The sequence below is a fragment of the Panthera tigris genome, chromosome X (assembly GCF_018350195.1).
Source record: "Panthera tigris isolate Pti1 chromosome X, P.tigris_Pti1_mat1.1, whole genome shotgun sequence".
NCBI lineage: Eukaryota > Metazoa > Chordata > Mammalia > Carnivora > Felidae > Panthera > Panthera tigris.
The window spans coordinates 125,388,097-125,408,733 of NC_056677.1; the positions used below are offsets into that span (position 1 = coordinate 125,388,097).

Genomic DNA, 20,637 nt, shown 5'->3' on the forward strand with positions numbered 1-20,637 from the left:
TGGGTCCCTGCCGGCCAAAGGGTCGACTCCAGCCTTGACCCCGGCCATCCCAGCCTCCCCTGGCTGCCAGCCTGGAAGGCATCCCCCTCATTGCCCGCTAGCTCTGTGCCCTCCCCACCACCCTCTCCCTTTAGTGGTCTGTGAGCATTTTAAGGCAGGGACCTCTTGAGTGCCCAGCACAGGCCCAGCTCAGAGTGGGTACAGGTTTCGGTGCGGCACGTTCACGACCTTGACCTCACTGTATCTGCAAAATCACCCAGTGAAGAAGGCAAGGCTGGGATCTTTGTTCCCATTTTTCAGTCGGGATAATTGAGGCCTCAAGCAGGGAGGGGTCCTGGCCCTACATTGACTGTCTGGGTGGAGGGCTGGGGACGCTGCCAGCAGCCTGGTGGGGCAGAGTGCCTCCCACGTGTCCCAGCACCATTGTAAGCACCTTCTTGGACTCCCCCCACCCTCCCCCCCCCCCCCCGCCCAGCTGAGTCTCTCCATCAACACCACTGTTTGCATCTCCCCCTTTCACAGTTGAGGAAAGCAAGGCCAGGTGGCTGCTGAGGAGGGAGCCGGGAACCCCTACCAGAACCGGCCAGCAGAGTAGAGGGCTGAGGGACTGCCAAGGCCTTGGCCTGGCAGAGGGTCTGAGGGTGGAGCTGGCCCCTGGACAGGGAGCCAATTGGAAGGGGCCGGGCGGTTTCGGTCCCGGGGCATCGATCATCCCTGCTGTTGGCCTGGAGGAGAGGGAAGGCCAAGGACACAGCTAGTCTTGATCAAATCAACCTGGTCCCTGCCCAGCGCTGCCAGGTGGTTTGAGCGAAGGGGCAGGCGGCTCTGGCACAGAAGTGTGGGGGGGACGGGTGGGGAGGGGTAACGCAGGCAGATGGAACCGGGGTGGCGTGGGAGGGGGCTTTGCGCAGAGCCAGAAGGAAAGCCATTCCTTGGGGAAGGAAGCCCCCAAGGCTAAGAGCACTCTGGGTGGAGAGCTACAGCGGGTAGCAGAAATGCTACGGCAGGGCCCTGAGGGGCACAGAAGGCTGGTCGGAGGTGTCTTGGCCCAGGCAGGAGCTCCATTTTGGTGCCAGCTCTGGGCCCGATGGTCTTCGTGACCTTGGCCAAGTACCTTCCCTGCTCCAGGCCTGGAGCTTTGGAGGTTGAATCATTTGTGAGCGAGTGGGGAGAGGCCAGGCCCCGAGTCAGTGAGTGCTCTCCACCCCAGCACATCTTCTCCCAGCCCAGGAAGGCAGCCAAGGGTGCTGGGGTCAGCTTCGGTCCCTCCGCCTCCCCCAGCGTAGCTTATAGAGAGGGGCCCCTTGCCTTCCCGGTGGCCAAGGTGAGGGCGCCCTGGGTCCCCGGGGGCTTCGAGAGCTGAGCTTCAGCTGGTTCTCCTGAAGCCAGCAAAGCCAGGCCCAGCTTCCTCCTCCTCCTTACAGATCAAGTTGTCAGCACATAGGCAGGCTACGCATCGCACTCCCTTCCAATTCTAAACTGAGGGCTGCCATCTCCGGCAGAGGTTACGGGCACATTCAGTAATGTCAGTAATGACGGTAATAGTGATGGCACCCGTCTTGCGCCAGACACCCTTCTCAGTGCCTCACACACATCCCCTCGCTTCATCGAAACCACAACCAGTGAAGCAAGAGCTGTTACTGTCCCCATTTTGCAGATGAAGAGACTGAGGCCCGGAGGGGTTAGGCAACACGCCCAAGATCACGCAGCCAGCAGGTGGCAAAACCAAGACTGGAAGGCAGGCCAGCAGTGGTACACATGAGCTGACTGTCGTGGGCATTTCCTCTGTGAAGGAGCAGTCTCAGTGCGTGTCAGTGGCAGCTGACAGACGGGGACCTGGGCTGTGGCACCAAAAGCAGATGCTCACCTCTAACCGATGGCGCGCTGCCCCGGGGCCTCGCCAGTGCCATCTGTGAGATGGGCTCAGGAGCCAGGCTCCGGCTGTCTCTTTGCTGGGGAGGGCAGGCAGAGACCTGGAATGTGCAGATGTCTCCTCCATAACCCGCCCCCCCCCCCCGCCCCGTCATTTCCCGGAAGCCACTTCTTCGGCCGAGGCTCCGGCTCCTCACCGCTCCTCGCTTCTCTGCCCCGCCTGAGCAGGCAGAAGCCAGGCCAAGTGGCGCCCGGCGGGAGAGCCCTCCCCTGCCTATGCACCTTCTGTTGGGTGGGAGGTGCTGGAAGGTGGCCTGGGGTACAGCCTGGGGAGCGGGATCTGAGCCCACTCGTCACCAGGAGGGAGGGAGAGAGGATCCCAGATCCGGCAGTAAAGGCTGGGCGTCCTGTACTGCCAAGGTTGGGAAGGGGAAAGAGGCTGAGGTCGCATGGCTGAACCCAAGCCAGAGCTGTGGGGGGTGAAGTGGCAAGGCCCAGGTGGGAAGAAAGGGCTGGAGGTTTCTCCTGGCCCCCACCTCGGGGGACCGAAACAGGAGGTTTCCAGAGGGCTGCCCGGTCAGTGTTACTGGGGAGCACCTTCTCTGAAGTGGTCCCGAGCCTGCTTTGGGTTCTGCGGATGGGCCCCTCAGTAAGACGGGACCCTTTCACTCAAATGCGAGGCTCTTGCCCGCAGCTACGATCTCGAGGCACCACCTAGAGCCTCGCGGTCCAGTGCAGTAACCACTAGCTGCAGGTGGGAATTCAATTGAAATGAAGTAAAATTAAAACTTCGGCCTCTCAGTCACACTAGCCACGTTTCAGGTGCTCAGTGGCCGCACGTGGCCAGTGGCTACCGTATCAGACAGTGCACACAGAGAGCACTTCCTTCATTCCAGAAGGTTCTGTCACACAGCACCACTTCAGGGCCACTGCAGGCCGGACCCCAGTCCTCACCCAGACCCCGAGCTCACTCCCCTGCCCGTCCCCCGTTGGCCCCCTGAAAGGGAGCGGGCCGGGTGGGTGTGGACGCCTCAGGGCGGTGTCTGGGGAGTCTGGGGGCCTTGTCCACAATTGCCAAGGGCTGGCCCAGGTGCCCCGACGAACGAGGCCCCGGCACGCTAGCTTGGGGCAAATCTGGAGCCGGCCCCGCTCCATTCTGATGAGGCTCCTGCCGTGTCTCGGGCTCGCTCACCTGGAACATGCCGGCGGGGCCCAGGCGGCTCCGCACAGATGGGCGAGGCTCTCGGGTTTCAAAAAAAAATAACGTTTGTGTCTCTCCATTTAAAAATAATGCTCTTAACATGCATGCTGTTTATAGAAGATTCGTAAAACCCAGAGAAGTAGAAGACGTAGGAACCCCCCTCGGTCCTATCGCCAAAATGCAAGCCAGTGTTTCCATCTTATAGGACTCGTTGCCACGCCGCTTTCCTTGCATAGGCTATTTATTTTCACATTACTGTAATTATACCATGGGCACAATTGTGTAATCTATTTTTTACTTTACATAAGCAGTTTCTTTATTAATATAATCCCTTCCTAAATGAATTTCTTCAAAATGGATATGGTTTAATTTTTTTTTTAAAGATTTTGAAAGCCGTAAGTGCTTCTTGCAAAAATCAAGAGAGAGCTCGAACTGTGCTCATTTGCCCATCCGACGGCGACGTATCAAGCACCCAGGATGTATCCAGGAGGGCCTCAGGACTGTAATTACAATGTTTAATGGCTGAATAATATTCTCTCAAGAGATTATAACTCGCTTAATTATTTGGCTATTTGTGGAGATTCAGGCAGTCGGATCCGTTTTGCTGTCATCCTTGAGGCTCTGCGGACAGAAGCTCATGCTGCCAAATTGTTCTCCAGAAGGGCTCTTCAGTACATCCGAAAGCCTGGCCCACTGAAGCCTTGCCAGCCTTGGGTATTATAATCAAACAACCTGGCATAAATATCCGGGGCCAAAATATCTACTTCGATATCTGTTTCTTCCATGGTTCCTGAGAGTGAGCATTTTTCCACGGGTTTACTAACTGTATTTCTCTTTTCTAGTGATGCGCCTTTTCCTCACCTGGTATTTTCCTGGTGGGTTTGAATAAACTTTCCACGTGAAGGATGTCGACAATGTAGCACACTTGTTCCAAGTCACTTTTAAAATTCTTTGCTCTTTGCCTTTGAATTTTTTCTTGTACCAGGTGAACACTTTCTATGCCACATTTTTGGGGGATTTCTTCCCCTGCTTCTGGGCTTACAAAATCCCTGACAAAACCCTGAGAGCTATCCATTTCTGGGTTTGCCCTGCACGTGTGTGTGAGTGTGTGTAGTTGTACTTTTAAGATTTTTAACCCTTTCATTCGAGGGTGGACAAGCTTTTTCCACAAAGGGTCAGATAGTAAATATTTTCCCCTTGGCAGGCCACACAGTCTCCGTCCCGAATGCAGACAGGACAGAAATGAATGGGCGTGGCCCTGTGCCAATAAAACTTTATTCACAAAAACACTTGGCTGCCAGATTTGGCCCTTGGGCCATGGTTTACCAAACCTTGTTCAAATCCAAAGGAAATCTGTCTTGGGGAATAATAGGAGGCGAGGATCTAAGGTACACCGTTTTCCCCAGGGCCCACCCATCATCCCTGTTTCTTTTATCAAATGATTTGTCACCCAGCTGATGTGTGATGCCTCCTTAGTCCAGACGGATTCTGACGTGCAGGAGGGTCTGTTTTGGAGCTGTCTGTCCCATTCTGTGGACCCGTCTGTGGGCTCATGCCTTTTATCTTTTAATACCTAACCTGCAGTCACACCTTAGCAATCTTAAAGCAAAACAAACTTCTTGCTTTCCACAGACGCTGTGGATTTTCCTCACAGAGATACACAGGGGGAGACGGGTGTGGGCAGGAGAGTGTGATCAGAAGCAAAGGCTCACAGCTGAAGATGGCCAGACAGCCCAGGAGCACCAGAGCCTCCTGATTAAGAAAGAGAGAAGCAAAGCTGGCAACCCAGGAGGGGACAGGGAGATGTGGGGATCACCGCAGGCCGCCCCCACCCTGGCTGCCGGGGACGCAGACGACGGGGCTTTGGTCTTTTTGCTTTTCTTTGGGAGTCGCGTCTCTGGCTTGCCCCAGAGGAAGGAGTATTGGAAAGAGCCACCGCAGTCAGGGTTTCCCCTCACTGGCCTGGGAACACCGTGGGTCCCTTCACTGTCCCCATCCTGGAAATACCCGCGCGCTGCCGTTTTGGCACAAACCCTGAACACGGGTCGAGGCGCGGGGAGCAGGCACCTTCGGCTTGACGAGGTGATCGCCGGGACCCCTCGATGGCGGCCCGGGACGTGACCCAGTCACGTCGACCAGCCCTACGGAACGCGCTTGGTGCCCTGGGCGCATAGGATGGCGAACGGCCTGGGCACGTGCCTCCCGGGCCACGTTCGTGCCTCCTCCCGCCCCGCCCGGTCCAGGGGACCTTCCCCGACTCCCGTCCCCTCAACGGGCTTCAGCTCTGCTCTTCCTGGAAGACCTCAGGGCCAAATTTCCCATCTTGCTTTGAAGCCACAGGCGCGGGAGGGGTGCACTGGGTCCAGGGAAACAGGGCAGTCTGGGCTCCTCGGGCTGCTGGGGTCCGCGAGTGCTGCCGGGGTCCGCGAGTGCTGCCCCCTGAGTGGGGCGACCCCCGCGGTCAGAGGGAGGCTCATACCTGAGTGGCCCCGCGCCGGCAGCGGGACCGGAGCGTGGGGCACGGGCACGGGCCCCTCGAGGGCGGCCGCCACCCCATCTGTGCCCTCCTTCCCGCGGCCCCTGGCTCCTGGCCGATGGGCTGTGGTGTGGGGTGCGCCGAGGGGGGAGACTCAGACCCCACCTTGTTGTCACCGTCCAGGAGTCCCAACGTGAGACGGGTCCTCCTGCCTTCACACCAGCCCTCGGTCCCTCTCGGCACCTCCCAGGCCTGCAACAGCTTTGCGGCATCCTCTCAGGGCTTTGTGGGAAAGGCTTCTGGATTGGTGTGCCGGTCCTCCGCCAGACATAGGCTTTCAAGACCTGGCAGGGCTTGATCTGTGTGATTGAGATAGCAGCCAGGCCCCTGGTGAGCCTCAGGTCCTGCCCTGGTCGCTGACCGGGGTCATTAAGGGCCGCTAGAGCTAAGTCTGGAGCCCTCGCAGAGGCCCCTCCCCCGACTGCAGCCTCCAAGGCACCGTCTCCCCCATCAGTGTATTGGGCAGCGGGCCTCCGAAGTCAACCTGGAAAGGTGGCGGGAACACTCCGGTGTGCCAGTTCTTTGCGTCTGGGTCACAGAAGGCCAGCTGGGCTCAACTCCCATCTTTAGTCTGAACATGTCTTCTCTGCTCCACCCAGCACCCTTGCCGCTCCACTGCCAAAGGAATGGCCAAGGCCAAGGTCTTTTCTAAGTGCTCAGAACGACCCGTGTCTAAGTTCCCCATGTGGTGATGGTCTTGGTCAGTTCATTCTGCACGTTGAGTTGGCTTTATGGACCTGACTTGAACCTCTAGCCTGAGTTTGCCCACAAGTCTCCCATCCCCCACTGGGGCCTGGTCTTCTGGACTCTTACTGGCCATGGGGACGTGGGTCTCCTTCCTTAACAGTCCTCCTGACCCCTGACTTTGACCCAGTGAGTGTTCCCAAGGGCTTCAGCCTGTTTCCAGAAACCAGATCCTCTCCCCATCAGGACCCACAATGGGGCCTGCATGGACCCTACCCCCAGGGGACACCTGTGTTTCCTGACAGTCTCCTTGTCTAGTCAACCCTGGGCCTGCAGTGTCCCGTGGCCTTCAGCTGTCTATAGTTTCCTTAGTTACTTGCCTAGGCTTTGGGTGCTTGCAGTGGCTTACAACTGCCTTTGGGGATTGGAAGCTGGCAGGGACAGCCAGCCCAGTACCACGGACAGAGCTGGGGAGACTTGGGGGGAGGATTGGGATCGGGCACTCCTCATTCTGTCCCTGTGTTCTCTATGAAGGCCTGGAGGGCAGGGATCTGCTACCTCCCAGACCCCAGATGTATTTTCTCTGCTCCTCTGTGGGCTGGAGAAATGCCCCAGAGGCAGCCATGGTGTTTCTGGGTCCCCTCCTGCCTGCTACTCCTGAGACCACATGCCAGGCCACGCTCTGCCCTCTGCGGGGCAGGCCCGGGACCTCACTACCCGCCAACTGCTCGTGGGATAAAGCAGGAGGGGCGTGGGCCAGAGTGTGCCAGACCACGGGTATGGGGGGAGGGGGCGGCTGGCTCAGGCTCCCTGCTGCAATGCAGTTCTCTCCTGAGCAGCCCGCTGTAATTGGATAATTAGTGTCATTATGCTTCCTGCCCATCAGCTCTCCTCTCCTGCTCTCTCGCACTCTCCTTTTCCAGCTCTCGCCTTCTCTGGCAGGAAGACAGATGACTGCCTTCCCCAGGGGAGGGTGGTGACTCCCACAACGACACTTCAAGGCCCCAGCCAGAAAGGGGCTTCCGACTTCCCTCTGGGACCCAAGGGCACCTGGTGCTCTGAGAGCCACCCATGTGGGAGTGTGGACTTCCCTCCAGAAGCATCCTGGGGAGCCAGCTGTCCCCACAGGACCTAGCGCTCTCCAGGAGAGATTTGCGGCCCTGGCCAGCTTGAGGATGGCCCCAGAAATGAGGAAGCCTCTGAGCATTGCATACAGCCAGCCCCTGACCAAGTGGAATGTTCTGGCCTCACTAGTGGAGCCGGGTTCTGACCTATGACTCCTGGAGTCCAGATGGGCTCAGAGAGAACTCAGGGCTTCAGGGCAGATGGAGGGCGAGTGGGTGTGGCAGATAGATGAGTCAACAAGGGGCATTCCCTTCATCGTCTTCCTGATGGAGACCTGACGGACACCAAGAAACCCTCCAGGAAAGAAGGTACCCTGGCGACCTTGTTAGGTATGCGGGCATGGTGTCTCCCTGTCCTCAGCAAGGAGGAACAGTGATCCATTTCCCAGATTCAAAAATGGACACCCAGAGAGGTTGAGGGACTTGGGCCGACTCAGACAGCCAGGCTGCACTCGCAAGCCCTGAGGTTTACGGGGACACATTGCCTGTCTAGACACTTTGTTGAACTCTTTTAATTGGTTTTAATCATGTGTTCATTGCTTTCCCGGGGTTTCCTGGGCAGTCACTTGGCAGAGGAACAATGTAGAATTCTCTGGAGCCAGACCACTTGAGTTCACGTTGGCCTCTGCTCCTTGCTGGCTGTGTGACCTTCAGTGAGTTCTTCGGTTTCTCTGTGCCTCAGCAGTGATGTGGAGATAATCACTTAGCGGCTTAGAGGCTTATGGCACCAAGCAAATGGGTAACTCCGTAAAGCGTGGAGAAGGGTTGCCTGTGACCTGACTGCCATTCTGTCTCTCTTCAGTGCTCCCATGGTTCTGTCTTCTGCTTTGGCTAGGGCTTCTAGGACCACGTTCCAATACACAGGCGAGAGGGAGCCTAGCTCCGGGTCATCGCATGTCCCAGAGAGCACATGGAAGTGTGGGCCTTTGTTAAGTCATAGAGACTTCGGGGAGACATGGGGGGAGCAGGCAGATGGCGACATTCATCCCCTTTAAGGACACAACCGTGAAGTTGGCCCTATCCCCCTTTTGTTCCATGTGCTGTCCCAAGTGTAGTCCAAGGGTAAGGTGTGTCCCTGTCCCATTTGCTTGAATGCCATTGGCCAAGACATAGTCACATGGTCATATGTAGCTGTACCGGAGTTGGGGGAACGTAGTCATTTTCTTGGATGACAAGATGCCTGATTAAAAATTAAAATCCAACGTTGGAAAAGAGAAACAGAAATCGGGGAATGTCTAGCAAGTCTCTGACACAACCTCCTGGGGGTTCTTAGCACTTCCTAAAGCCATATTATATAAACAGAATGCAGATCTGGAGGCCAGGCCTTCCCCAAGTGTTTTGGCCATCGCTTCTGGTCCCTTCTGAGGGCAGGGTGGGGTCAACACCTCTGAGGAAATGCATGCTAGCATGTGGGCGACACGTAGGGAGCGGGACCACACTTTCTCCAGGTAGAGGGGCAAGAACGGTGGCAATGGCCTCCAGGAAGCCCCGCTTCCCAGCTCGTCTGGGTCCCTGCCACCTAATAGGGCAACCACCCAGCTGAGGCGGAGTGCGGGTGCTGTCGAAGGTCACTGAGGCCAAACGGTGGGGGTAGGGCGTGTGCAGAACGATCTGCTCGGGCTTCCATTTCAGACAGGGGATGCTCCTGCAAGTTACAATTGCCACGGGCAGAGCCACGGGCTCACCGCCAGTCGCCAGTCGGGGCAGGGGGATTCCTGCGATCACTGGACACCGCGCAAAAGGGGTGGCAAGACCCGTTTGGTTTTTCAATTGTGGCGAAATAACACGTAACATCAAATTTGCCGTCTTCACTATTCTTTTAAGTGTCTAGCTCAGCGGCATTGAGTATATTTACTTTGCCGTGCAACTCTCCCCTCCGTCCTTCGCCAGAACGTTGCCATCTTCCCAAACTGAAACTCTGTCCCCGTTGGACACTAACTCCCCTTCCCCCCCCCCCGGCCCCGCCCCGCACCCACCACCCTGCTTCCTGTCTCTCTGAATCCAACTGCTCCGGGCAGCCCATAGGAGCGGAGTCCTCCGGGATCTGTCCTTTCGTGTCTGGCCTCTTTCACTCACTCAGCCGTGTGTCCGAGGTTCATCGATGCGGGAGCAGGTGTCTGCCTCCCCTTCCCTTCCAAAGCTGAATAACGATGCATTTGGTGGACAGACCACATTTTGCTGATCCATTCGTCCCTTGATGGGTCCTTAGGGTTGCTTCTAGCTACTGGGAGTCATGCGGCATGGAACATGGGTGTGCCAATCTCTTAGAGACCCTGCTTCCAATTCCTTTCGTAGGTATAGGCCCAGGCATGGCGATCGTACACGTAGTGTTTTTGATGAGCCGCTGTTTTCCGTAGCAGCTGCACTCTTTTACGTTGTCTGCCGGGGCTTGTTTTCACTGGACAATCCTGGACGCTCCCTGGAGCCCCTGAAGGCAGGCAGCCGTGTGGCATCAAACCTGGCCGAGGCCTGGGATCCCCAGGCAGAGGGCTTTACAGAGTCCCAGTGCCACCCCCTTCTGACTATGGAGCTGCGACTGGGACTGTGCATTTTTAAAGCCCCTTGGTGGAAAGGGGGGCCCTCCGGGTCTGGCATGTGCTGCTCTAGATTAAAGCACTGGGCCATCAATTAGCAAGGGGTGCTACAGACGTTCACCCACCCATAGGCAGGGGCTGCACCAGGTAAACCCCAGGTCCCTGCCACCTCCGGGAGTCTAGACTTGGGTTTCTCTGGGTTCCAGAGCCCTCCTTCGCCCGGCTCTAGTCAGCAAGGACCTCCCGATGCTTGAAGTCCGTGCATCTGTCTTCCTGCTGGTCTCAGACAGTCCTCTGAGCCTGGACCAGGCGCTGGATGGGAAGCATCCTTCGCCCTTGCTGGCAGCCCCCAGAGGGTCCCTGAGGTGGCCCTAGTGGCCTGGTTGCAGCACAACAGTCCCTCCCTGGGGGCAGCCCTGCAAGGGCAGACGTGCCTGTGGATGGCCGCGTGCGTCAGTTTGGGGAGAGGGGGCCATGGAGTTATTGTTTTTGCCCAAAGCTGTTCGCTGTGAGCGCTGCTTGGCGCGTGCACAGATTGTACCAGGAACAAGGGGGAGGAAGGAACGGAGGGGGGACTGTCCCTTTAAATCTGTTTTCTCTGTTTTATTTCCTTCTTTCTTCCCATCCTCCTCCTTCCACTAGCACAAGTGGTGGAGCTGTGAGGGCCCAGGAGCTGCAGTGACGGCGCCTCTGAAATATTAATGAGGCTGTTCTCTGCCTCAGCTCCCCCCTGGACGCCTGCTCCCTCCCTCCCCAGCTGAATGCAGCCTTCATCCTTGGAGCCCTCTTTTCTCCTACCAGGTGGCAAGCCAAGGTGTGCCGAGCAGAGGGGAGGGACAGGGGCCGGGCAATAGAGAGGGCCCAGGAAAGGAGGGGGTTGCGAGAGAAGTCAAGGGTCAGAGGGCTGTCCAGCCACATGTTCACTGCCTGGGATTAAAACCAGGCCCAGGAGAGGGCAGGGCTCTGCCAGCGGGGTTTCCGGAGGGCCCCTGCACCCACTCCCCACCTGCTGTCGGCTGGCCACACCCCACATCTGCAGGTGTGAGGGAGGCCTGGGCCGGTATACGGGGCCCTCGCGCTCTTCCTCTCTGGGTTCTGTAGGGCCTGGCCTGGGCTCCAGGTGCCTGGAGGCAGAGAGAAGAGGGGACGGTTTTCTCAAGGAATCCCCACAGTGAATCACGCTGCTGAGCCGTGGGTTCTTCTGGCGGTGGGTCTGTCGGGAGATGCCAACAGGCAGTGTGCATCATGGGGGGCAGCGGTGGAGGGCATGTGCCTGGGTGGGTCCTCGGGCCCACATCTCCTGCCCTCTGACCCTGCCTCAGACGTGACCTGGCTGTGCCGGATTCTGCTCCGTTCTTGCCTCGGGCAAGCGCAGGGGGAATATTCTTGTCACCAGTTTACTGACCGCAGGGCTGAGGGCACAGTGACTTGAGAGTGACGCAGGGACCTGGGACTTCCTGGCTTCTAGTTGGTGCTCCCGGCCAGGTTCCACCCATCCTGGGGTGGGGGCAGGGAGCGGTGCCTGGCAGCAAACGCCCTCTCACCAGCCCGGGGACACATGCCTGCTCAGACACACGCGGCAAGCACGGACTGGTGGTAACGTCCAGTGGCCGCTGCCCACAAATGAGTGTGACCTCTGACTTGTGGGGTTTCACCCTCTGTTCCTGTCCCCTCTGTGAAGGCGACGGCGGGCAGCCCACACAGAGTAGGGACTGAGCAACATGGAAGGCAGGTCCAGGAGGTCTGGGATCATTGAGCCTCCCTGAGCCTCAGTTTCTGCATCTGTGAAATGGAGAAATGTGTCCTTGCCCCTTGTTTATGAGGTACGATGAGGAGAGCATCTGGAGTAGGGGCCCGAGAGAAGGGAGCCTGGGAACAGAGGTGCTCCCACCTCATTCAGGAAGCTCCTACCTTCCTGGAGGGTGGTCGGCTGCCCAGGGCCTTAGGGGAGGTGGTTGAGGAAGCAAAATGGGGGATTCGGGCAGATTAAGTCAGAGGTGCTGGGAGATCCTCCCAAACCTGATTAGAAGTAACCAGGAAGGGCCGGCGCAGAGGGGACGAGGACTCCTGGGTTTCTGGTTAGGCAGACTTGAGTCAGTAGGCCTACGGACAGGGGGCGTCGGGCCACACTGGAGGGAAGGATCCAGAACACGGTTGGGTGACTGGTGTGAACGTGGGCGATCTCCTGCAGTGCTCTGGTAGCAGCCTGTTGAAAGTCCCAGAGCAAGGGTGATATGGTCCCGGGGACCCACTACAGCTCACTACTCTCGCCATTGCACTGCACAGGCCAACTTATGCCACGACAGAGCAAGTATCGGAAGGTGTGAGTCCGTCCCTGTGAAGGTTTGCAATTCAATTAAGCCAATTAAGGTCTGGAAGATGGTACATTGCCTGCACTTTTAGTGCCTACAAACCGTTCTAGGCAGCCAGCCCAGGCCGGAAAGCCTCTGTCGGGCCTGTAGAACTGATAGGCCTGGTCACTTCTGTTCTCGGCCATTTCAGTGATGGCTGCCGTCCTTATTAAGAATGAGAGAGGCAATTGCCCAAGCTTACAGAGAACCCAGAAAAACAACAGTATATGCCATTTGGTCTCTACAGCAGCCAACAGTCACTCAAGACAGACTTTGATTTAACTGATGGCTCCTGTCTGGCCTACAGAGTTAATGAAGACGAGGAAGGTTAGCATGAGCACAGTCTTTGACTTGAGGGGGTCCCCCCAGAGCTGCGTGGAGACCCTGGGCACACTGCGAGTAGCCTGCTGGGGGTCAAGGCATCCCTGCCCTGCATCCCTGTGCCCCCCTCATGCTCTCCAGGAAGGCGATCCACACCCCCCCCCTCAAAAAAAAAAAGGCTCCCCGCTCTTCCTTGGCCAGCCAGGCCCCTGTTCGCTCCCTCCTCTGGGCCCCCATCCCCAGCCAGGGCTGACCATTCAGTGAACTTCCTGCCAACTCAATAACCGCATATCTCAAAAAGCTTTCACCCCCGGGAGTGGGAGAGAAAGCAGAGAGCCATAGGAGCGGTCGGCGGATTAGAGACTCGGCAGCGATCAATTTTGGCACAGACTTTCTGGAGAATGTTCCACTTGAATTGCCACTCAAATTCGTCAGAGGTCATCAGGCGGAGAGGGGACAGCAGGCTGTGCGGGGCGGGGCACATATGGAGTGCTTGGAGCCGGCAAGGCTGTGCGTGGCGGCCAGGTGAGCGCTGACGCGGGTAGATGGGCATGGGGCACAGGCGGGAGCAGGAGAGGAGCCGGCTTTTTGCTTGAGGGGGGCAGGGGGGGTTACCTGCACCGGGGAAAGTGGTGACCCAGAGCCGGGTGGTGACAGGCTGCCCAGCTGGAGGGAGACAGGCGACGTGGTAGGCGGGGACACGGGGCCTGCTCGGCAGGGGATGAGGCAGAGGGACCAGGCCACAGCCGCAGGCGGGGTGCCAGGGGACGCTGAGGTGCCGAGGAGCAGCAGGGCCAGCTGAGAGGCGGTGGTGAGGCCGGGCACGCTCTGTGTCCCACAGAAGGTCAGGCCTCGCCTCCCTGCTCGGCTCCCTTACCGTGAGTCACCACAGGCACAGGAGGCCTCAGTGATGACAGCACACCGATTGGGAGCAGCTCAAGGACCCTGTGTGGCTGTCTGGGCCACGGCTGTTGCTCAGTCGAGGGCAGGGCCACGCCTGGGGGCCGAGTAAGGAGCAGGAGGCAAGGACAGGGCTCACCTTCAGTGAACCCTGTTTTCAGGGAGCGGGCGGGAGAGGCCGGCGCCTCCGGTGGAAGCAGGCGTGTGAAGGTGTGACCTCCACCGGCCTGAGCTGCTGTCTCCCACCACCTGCCTCAGAGCCCACCCAACTATGGGCCATTCCTCTGTCACCCCCAGGAGCCCTCCAGTGCCATACGGGCGGGGTCGGGCGCCTTCCACCTGAGCCTTCTCTGAGTGGGTACAGGTGCCGAGAAGATAAAAGGGTTCCAAGGGAATAAAATCATTCATCTGACTTCGCTTTTAGAAAGAACCCCCGCGGAGTCCCTACACAGCTCAGTGGGGGCCATTCGGGCACATAGCTAGCCCCTGGGGCCTAGGTGGAAGGTGTGGGATGCAGGCCCGGGGCCTGCCTGCCAGGGGCGTCAGAGCCTCCCTTGTGCTCATCACTCCCCTCAGCCTGGGAGGAGGGGCCTACAGGGCACCCCACGGTGCTGTGCTCAGGGACAGTTGACTCCCCCCCACCCCTGCCGGGACCCACACAGCCCACAGATGGGTGTTCTCTCAGCAGCCGAGTGTGCCCGGGACCTACTCGCCAGGGGCTCTGTGCCTATGGCAAGCCAATGCCCGCACACGTGAACCAGCCCCTGTCCCTCCCGTCCAGCAGCCAACAGGCCAGGGGGCTGGGGACACAGAGCCCAGCCCTGCAAGTTTCACCCAAGTTGCCTGGTATGTGGGAAGGGAGACGCATGGCAGCGACACTCGGGGTCAGAGAAAGGAGGGGAGAAGGGGCACCCAGCAGGGGCGCTGTCCTGAGCCACAGTCTGGACTGGGGAAGGAATCTGGCAGGACGAAGGCAGGGGTGGGGGTGACAGTCAAGGCCATCTAGAGAGGTCAAAAGCCACCAACGCTGCCTCCGATGGCTCCTGAGATGGCCTGAGGTCGGGACAGCCAGGTCTCCCGGTGGCCAAGCCTCTGTTTCCCGCGCTGGTGAACGGGCCAGTGATTCCTACGGCTCCCACCCAGGTGCGTGGGCCACATTCGCAGAGCACCCCCGAAGGAGCCCCACGTGCCATGGAAATGAAAGGTTTGCTCGCTTGAAGCTCTGCGTGCCGGTGCTCCCGGGAGCTCAGGGTCACCCGCGTTGCCTCCGCCCTCTCCCCCACGTGCCGAATGACCTAGCAGCTGACTGCAGCCCTCCCTCATCTCTAGGCTTCTGCCCCTCCAGTCTGGTGTCACCCGGCAGCCGTCTGCTCGGTGATGGCCCATGTCACTTGTGGCCCCGTGGGATCTGCAGCCCCATTCCCCCACCGACCCGTCCCACTACCCGTCTTCTCCTTAGGATCAGAACACTCTTTCATCCAGAAGAACAGCTCGCTCCTCCCCCTTGTTCTGGTCTTTTCACAAACGCGCCCCTGCCAAGAGGCCTTCCCTGCCCCTACCCCCAGCGGAAACCATTCTGTCCATCACTCTGTCACCTGCTGCGAACTCACCTCCAAGCCAGAGAGCACAAGGATGCACTCAGTGCTGTCACCTCTGTGTCCCCAGCACGGATGGCCAGTGCAGGCCTGTAGTGGATGACAAAGTGGAAGGATGGGCAGTGGGAAGATGCGTGGGAGTGCAAAGGACGGCACGTTCTCGTGTCTGCCATTTTGTTCCCACATCTTCCGGCACCGAAGGCTGCTCCATGTGGAAACTGTCTAAAGGATTAACACTTAGGTGCCCAAACTTATGAAATGGGGATCACTTTTGATGGGCATTTTTTGAAGTGCCTCCCTGGGTCCCAGGCCTCCTGGGTAGGACTGCCCTAGGTACATGTGCCTTTTTTGGACACGGCAGGGTCAAGCGTGCAGAGGAACTAAGGCCCCCACATGTTCTGAACCCCCTCGGGCCGGTCTTGTCCCCTGAGGGTTGTGGTGCACCCCTGCTTCTGGTGTCCCCTGGGCTCTGAGTAACAGGTGGGTCCTCTCCTGAGAGTAGGCGCCATAGGCTCTGGGCTGTGTTTCCACGGGCAGTTCTAGATCAGGAACCTGGATTGGTAGCCAAGTTTTGCTTCCAAGAGGATCCTTCGGAGCCTGCAGCCTCCCCAAAGGCAAAAGATTGGGCCCAACTGAGCCATGCCGTCGGGAGGCCTCTTTGCTGTTGTGAAGGCCAAGGCCATGTGCACTGACACTAGTTTAATCCTGGGGGTTTGACCTTTGGGGATGCTTGCACTCATGCTCCCAGCCTGTGTGGGTGTTGTGGGCAGCCCCCCAATTCAGCGCCTGGAGGGCAGAAGGGTGTGGAGGGGAGGGGACGGCACCGTGCTGTGGGCGGGCTGATGGGGAAGTCGCCAGTGACCTGTGGCTGCTTTCCACCTTCTCCTATGCGCCCTCTCCTCCACCCCTCCTCTTCTACTCCTTTTATCCCCTCCTTTCCCCTCCTGCCCTCCCTCTCCCTCCTCACCCCCTCCCCCCAGGCCACCTCCCTTCCTTGCCCCAGACCCCCCAGGTGCCCTCGGGGCAGCAGAGACACCCTGCACACCAAGTCTTGACCTGGCTCCCGGCTGGCCCCGCCCATGGCCTGGCCCGCTCCCTGGACCCCCCGCACAGCCCCAAGCCTGAAACCGTGAGCCCCAGAGGCTGTGCCAGGCCGCTGCAGGGAATTTATAGCACATCTGCTACACCGGGCGAGTGTTAATCAGACAAGAGCAGGGAGCATGACAGAGGGGACAAGCTTTCACCCACGGTGGGGCACGGACACGAGAGAATTGTGGCACAGATAGCCTGCCCACCCGTGCCAGTAATCAACGCCAGGACATCACCTCTGCTTCGGTGTGGGTTCCCGGACGGATTTGGGAGGCAGTCAGGGTCTCCGTATCGCAACAGCAGACCCCTTCCAGGAGACACGAACGCTCCCTCCTTCCCCACCTAGGCGAGTCCTCCCGCCTTGGGTACTCGGGCTGGGCAGGACTAGGGGATGGCCTGGCAGCTGGGCCTGGCAGGGCATGAGGGCCACTGACCCAGCCCAGGAGGCGAATGTTGCAATCGGCAAGTCATGGCTCAGACTGAGTGCCGATTTTCGGAGAACGTTCTGGAAGAGTGGACCTCAGTCTTGTCTCAACTTCGCCCCTGGCTTCTTCTCACCTCTCCCCAGGTGTCCGTGCTCGGCCACTTCCCCGCTGCAGCTCCCTCCACTACACCTCACCCAGGCACTGGGACCTCGGGTGGCTGCCTGCCCCTAGCTGAGGCCGCACCTGTGAAGAGGTCGGGCACCCTGTCCTCCCGGCACGACAGGCGGGATGGGCGACATGGCCAACAGTTCCATCGAGTTTCACCCCAAGCCCCAGCAGCAGCGGGAGGCCCCCCATGCGGGCGGCTTTGGGTGCACACTGGCTGAGTTGCGTTCCCTCATGGAGCTCCGAGGGGCTGAGGCGCTGCAGAAGGTCCAGGAAGCCTACGGGGACGTCAGTGGGCTTTGCAGGAGGCTGAAGACCTCGCCCACAGAGGGTAAGGCTCCCAGCAGAGCCCCAGCGCAGGCCGCGAGTGCGCCAGGGATGTAGGGTCATGGGCCACCGGACACTTCCCCCGGTCTCCAAGGGCCATCCTGAAGACGTCCCGTACCCCCGGGGCGGGCCTGGTCGAGGACCGGGTGGTGCTTCTGCAGCAGCTTCCGGAAGCACTCTTGACCCTGACTGTGCCCTCCCAAGGAAGCCATCCCGCCCCCGCCACCACCGAGCGGGAGATGCTCTGTAGGGGGGTGAGGGGGATCGTCCTCTGGGTAACCTGGGGTCCTCCGGGAGCCGTGGCCTGACCCCCTCCAGCAGCAGCAGCTCCCTGCTCTCGCTTCTTTGGATTAAATAGAAATCGAGCAAAAGAGGAGGGAAGGAAGAGGACGGCACGGTGTCAGGCTGGGCCCCAAACTGAAACCCCAGAAGCTCTTCTGGGCAACAGGGCAACAGGGTGGGACAGAGGAGGAGGAAGGCCGGGCCCCTGTCTGTATGCTCCAGGCCGTGTGCCCAGCCCCGTGTCCGGTTAAGGGGCACAGGAAAACGAGGGTGCCGGCCCTCTGCGGGCCTGGGTTGCAGGGGGCTCTCTCTGGAAAGGGGGGGCAGAGTGCTGAGTGGAGGTGCCACTGGCCACAGGCTGTCCCAAAGAAGCAAAGAAGCAAGTCTGGTGCTTGGGTGGTTCAGCGGCAGAATTCTCCCCTGCCAAAGAGGTGCAAGCCTCAGGCAGCATAGATCTGAGGAGATCTGCTGCCCAGAGCCTTGAGGAAGGCTGAGGAGCATTGTCTAGAAGGTTCCAGAGGCAGAGGCCTGACTGCCACCTTGGGTCCCTGCCTCGGCCCTGTAGCCCTTGCCCCCTGCACTGGAGGCAAAACTGTGCCTTGCTCTGCACCAGCCTTTCACGGTCCTGCCTGCTGGGTCTGCTGGGAGGCCGGGACCACCAGGACCCAGGCTTGGCCCCAGATTCCAGGAGTTGGAGTGTTTTCTGGCCCAGCTGGCACCTCCCTGGCAGGGCTGCTAGGGCTGTCCCAGCCCAGTGCCAGGCCTGTTCTCAGCCAGCCCTGATTGATCTCATCAGCTCCCATCTCAGCTGTCACACCTTTGTCCACCCAGGGCTCTGGCCATCACCCTTGTCTGTTGCTCCCTGTCCCTGTCTGTGGATGGCACATGGGCTGGAGCAGGGGGTAGAGAAGGCCCACCCGGGAGGAGATGGGCCCAAGGGCCGGGTGAGAGGGTGCCCACCCAACCAGGTCAGGAACTCCAAGCCTAAGTGGCCTTCTCAGGGCCGCCTGGGTTCTCTTGTTTTGTGCTCTAAAGGGACCCAGCCTGGTGTGTTGTGTTATCAGGGCAGATGGCTTGGCTCGGGGCCAGAGGGATCTCTCTCCTTCCCCCCTCCTTGCCCCCCCTCCGCCCAGGATTTGGGGCTAGGGGGGAGGCTGGGGTGGAGGGCCATTTAGCCACAAGGGCTCTGGCCTCTTCCAGATAAAAGGAAGCAGATGGGCTTCAGCTGGCAGCTCTTTCCTCTGCCTGTCAGGCCTTGTTAAATATTTAAAATGTCAAGGCCCCTGGGAACCTGCCTGATTCTGCCACAGCGGCTCTGGAGCTCGCCCAGTGCCTATGGAGGGGCGGGCATGGAGAAGGGCAAGTGCCCAGGTGGGTGGCCAGGCCGCAGCAGAGGGAGCCGGCCAGGCCTGACCTGCCTCCTGAAGAATGAGCAGCGCGAGGACTACCCCTCCCCACACCAAGCCCAGGAGCCCTGGCCCCCAGTACACCTGCCGACTTGGCCCTGGAGTGTTCACCCAGATGTCCCCGCTCCTGCCCAGACACAGTGGCCTGAGCTTTAGGAGGGGCCAGCTTAGCCGCACCCTGGGCCCCACATCAATCCCCTGGCAAGGTGTGCTGGCAGATGGGTGCTTTGGGAAGGGTGGGGGGCGTGGGGACGTGCATGGTGTACTGGGGGGGGGGGGAGATTTTGTCTGTTCCCGGCAATAAGCACGTCAATGGGCTCAGGCTTTGTAGCTATCCAAAAGGATTCCAGAAGCCAGAGAACCCGGGTCTTGGGCCAAGCTCAGTGGGAAGCCCACCAGGGGGACCTGGGCCCCAGCCCTTCCCCTGTCTGGCCTTTACCAGCAGCAGTCATGGAAAGGAGAGGGCGGATTATCCAAGAGCCGCACGATGTGGTCCTAATCCAATTCTGATGGCATCTGGCCTCTGCTCTGGGCAGGACACTCATCTGTGTCCAAGCCAACCAGCCGGCCCCTGCCCCAGCACCTGGACCTGGGCCGCTGTGGGGGCCTGCCGACTGGGCACATGCTTGGAGCCAGAGGGGCTGCAGCTACCTTCTGGCCCCCACATGAGTACCTGAGCAGCTGTCTGGACCCCCAAGCCCAACAGGAAGGCCATGGTCTTGGGCTGGTGCAGGGCAAGGGAGAGAGAAGCGTTGCTAGAGTATCAAGGGCAACCCAAGGCCAAGGGACAGGCTGACAGCGGGAGGGGAGGAACGGAGCCAGCTCACTCCTGGGGAGGGGGCCCCAAGGGCCTGGCTTCCCTTGGGGACAATCTGGCGTATGGGGTGAGGCAGGCAGGATGCAGACTTATGGTGGCACAGGGACCCATGGGCTCTCTCTTGAGGGTCTCCAGATCCGTGCCCTTTCTCAAGGCAGGGGCAGTGGAAATTCCGGGTGTCTGGGAGAGCGGGGGTTCAAGCACTTCCATAGTACTGACCTCACTTTTCATATCTCTTGTAGCTTAAAGATGCAGGCCTCAGTTAGGAGTGGGGCACAGGCCCTCGGCTGGGACCCCAGGCCCTAGGAGCTGAGGTCCTGAGCTTGTCCCAGACACCCAGGTGGAAAGTTGCAGCCTTCAGAAACCGGAGCCCCGGCAGGGCCCAGGCACCATGAGGCCTTGGGAGAAGGGCAGGGGCAGCCGCAGCCCCGCTGGGTGCAGAGATGTGCCCAGGCTGTGCCCGCTGTGGGCTTTTGCTCTCGTCAGGCCTTCCACCTCTGGTGGGCTCCACCCTGCCCCTCCCCAGGCCCCTTCCCTGCCTAGTGGACAGCCACCCTCCTTCCTCCCAACTCTTTCTGCACCCCACTTAACACTTCCTTGCTATCAAGTCCTATGTGCCTTCCCAAGCCAGCTGAGATCACCCCCATAAGCTGGGGAACCCGCCCCCCATCTGCCCTGCCGGTAGCTCCCTGCCCCCCGGGAACTGCAGTCCAGTGTCTGCCCACGAGGTGTCAGTGTGGAGCCGGACCCTTGGGTTCAGGCCTAGAAGGAAGCAGCATCCAGAGGGATGAGGGCGGGGCCAGGGGACGGCGTCCGGCGGGCCCGCCTCTGGGGAGGGTGGCCAAGCGGATGTCTGGCCTCGGGAGGAGGTAGCCTGGATGTCAGTTCCACATGGAGACTTCTGGTAGCTCCAGGCATGGGCCTGAGGGGACTCATGCTGTAGAGGCAGAGACCCAGAGGGCTTGGTGAGGGCCTGGGTGGGAAGTGGGCTGTCCCAAGGATGAGAAG

General features: G+C 59.6%; 1 protein-coding gene across 6 annotated transcripts in view; it reads left to right on the forward strand.

Annotated features, from left to right (window-relative positions):
• Positions 1–16,920: 16,920 nt before the first annotated feature.
• The window catches only part of ATP2B3 (ATPase plasma membrane Ca2+ transporting 3), a 41,905-nt gene continuing 38,188 nt past the window's right edge, over positions 16,921–20,637 (forward strand). For all 6 annotated transcript variants that reach the window (XM_042974204.1, XM_042974205.1, XM_042974207.1 and 3 more), the window contains exon 1: positions 16,921–17,128. In XM_042974204.1, coding sequence (XP_042830138.1) covers positions 16,921–17,128 — 208 coding nt within the window. The remainder of the gene's footprint in view (positions 17,129–20,637) is intronic.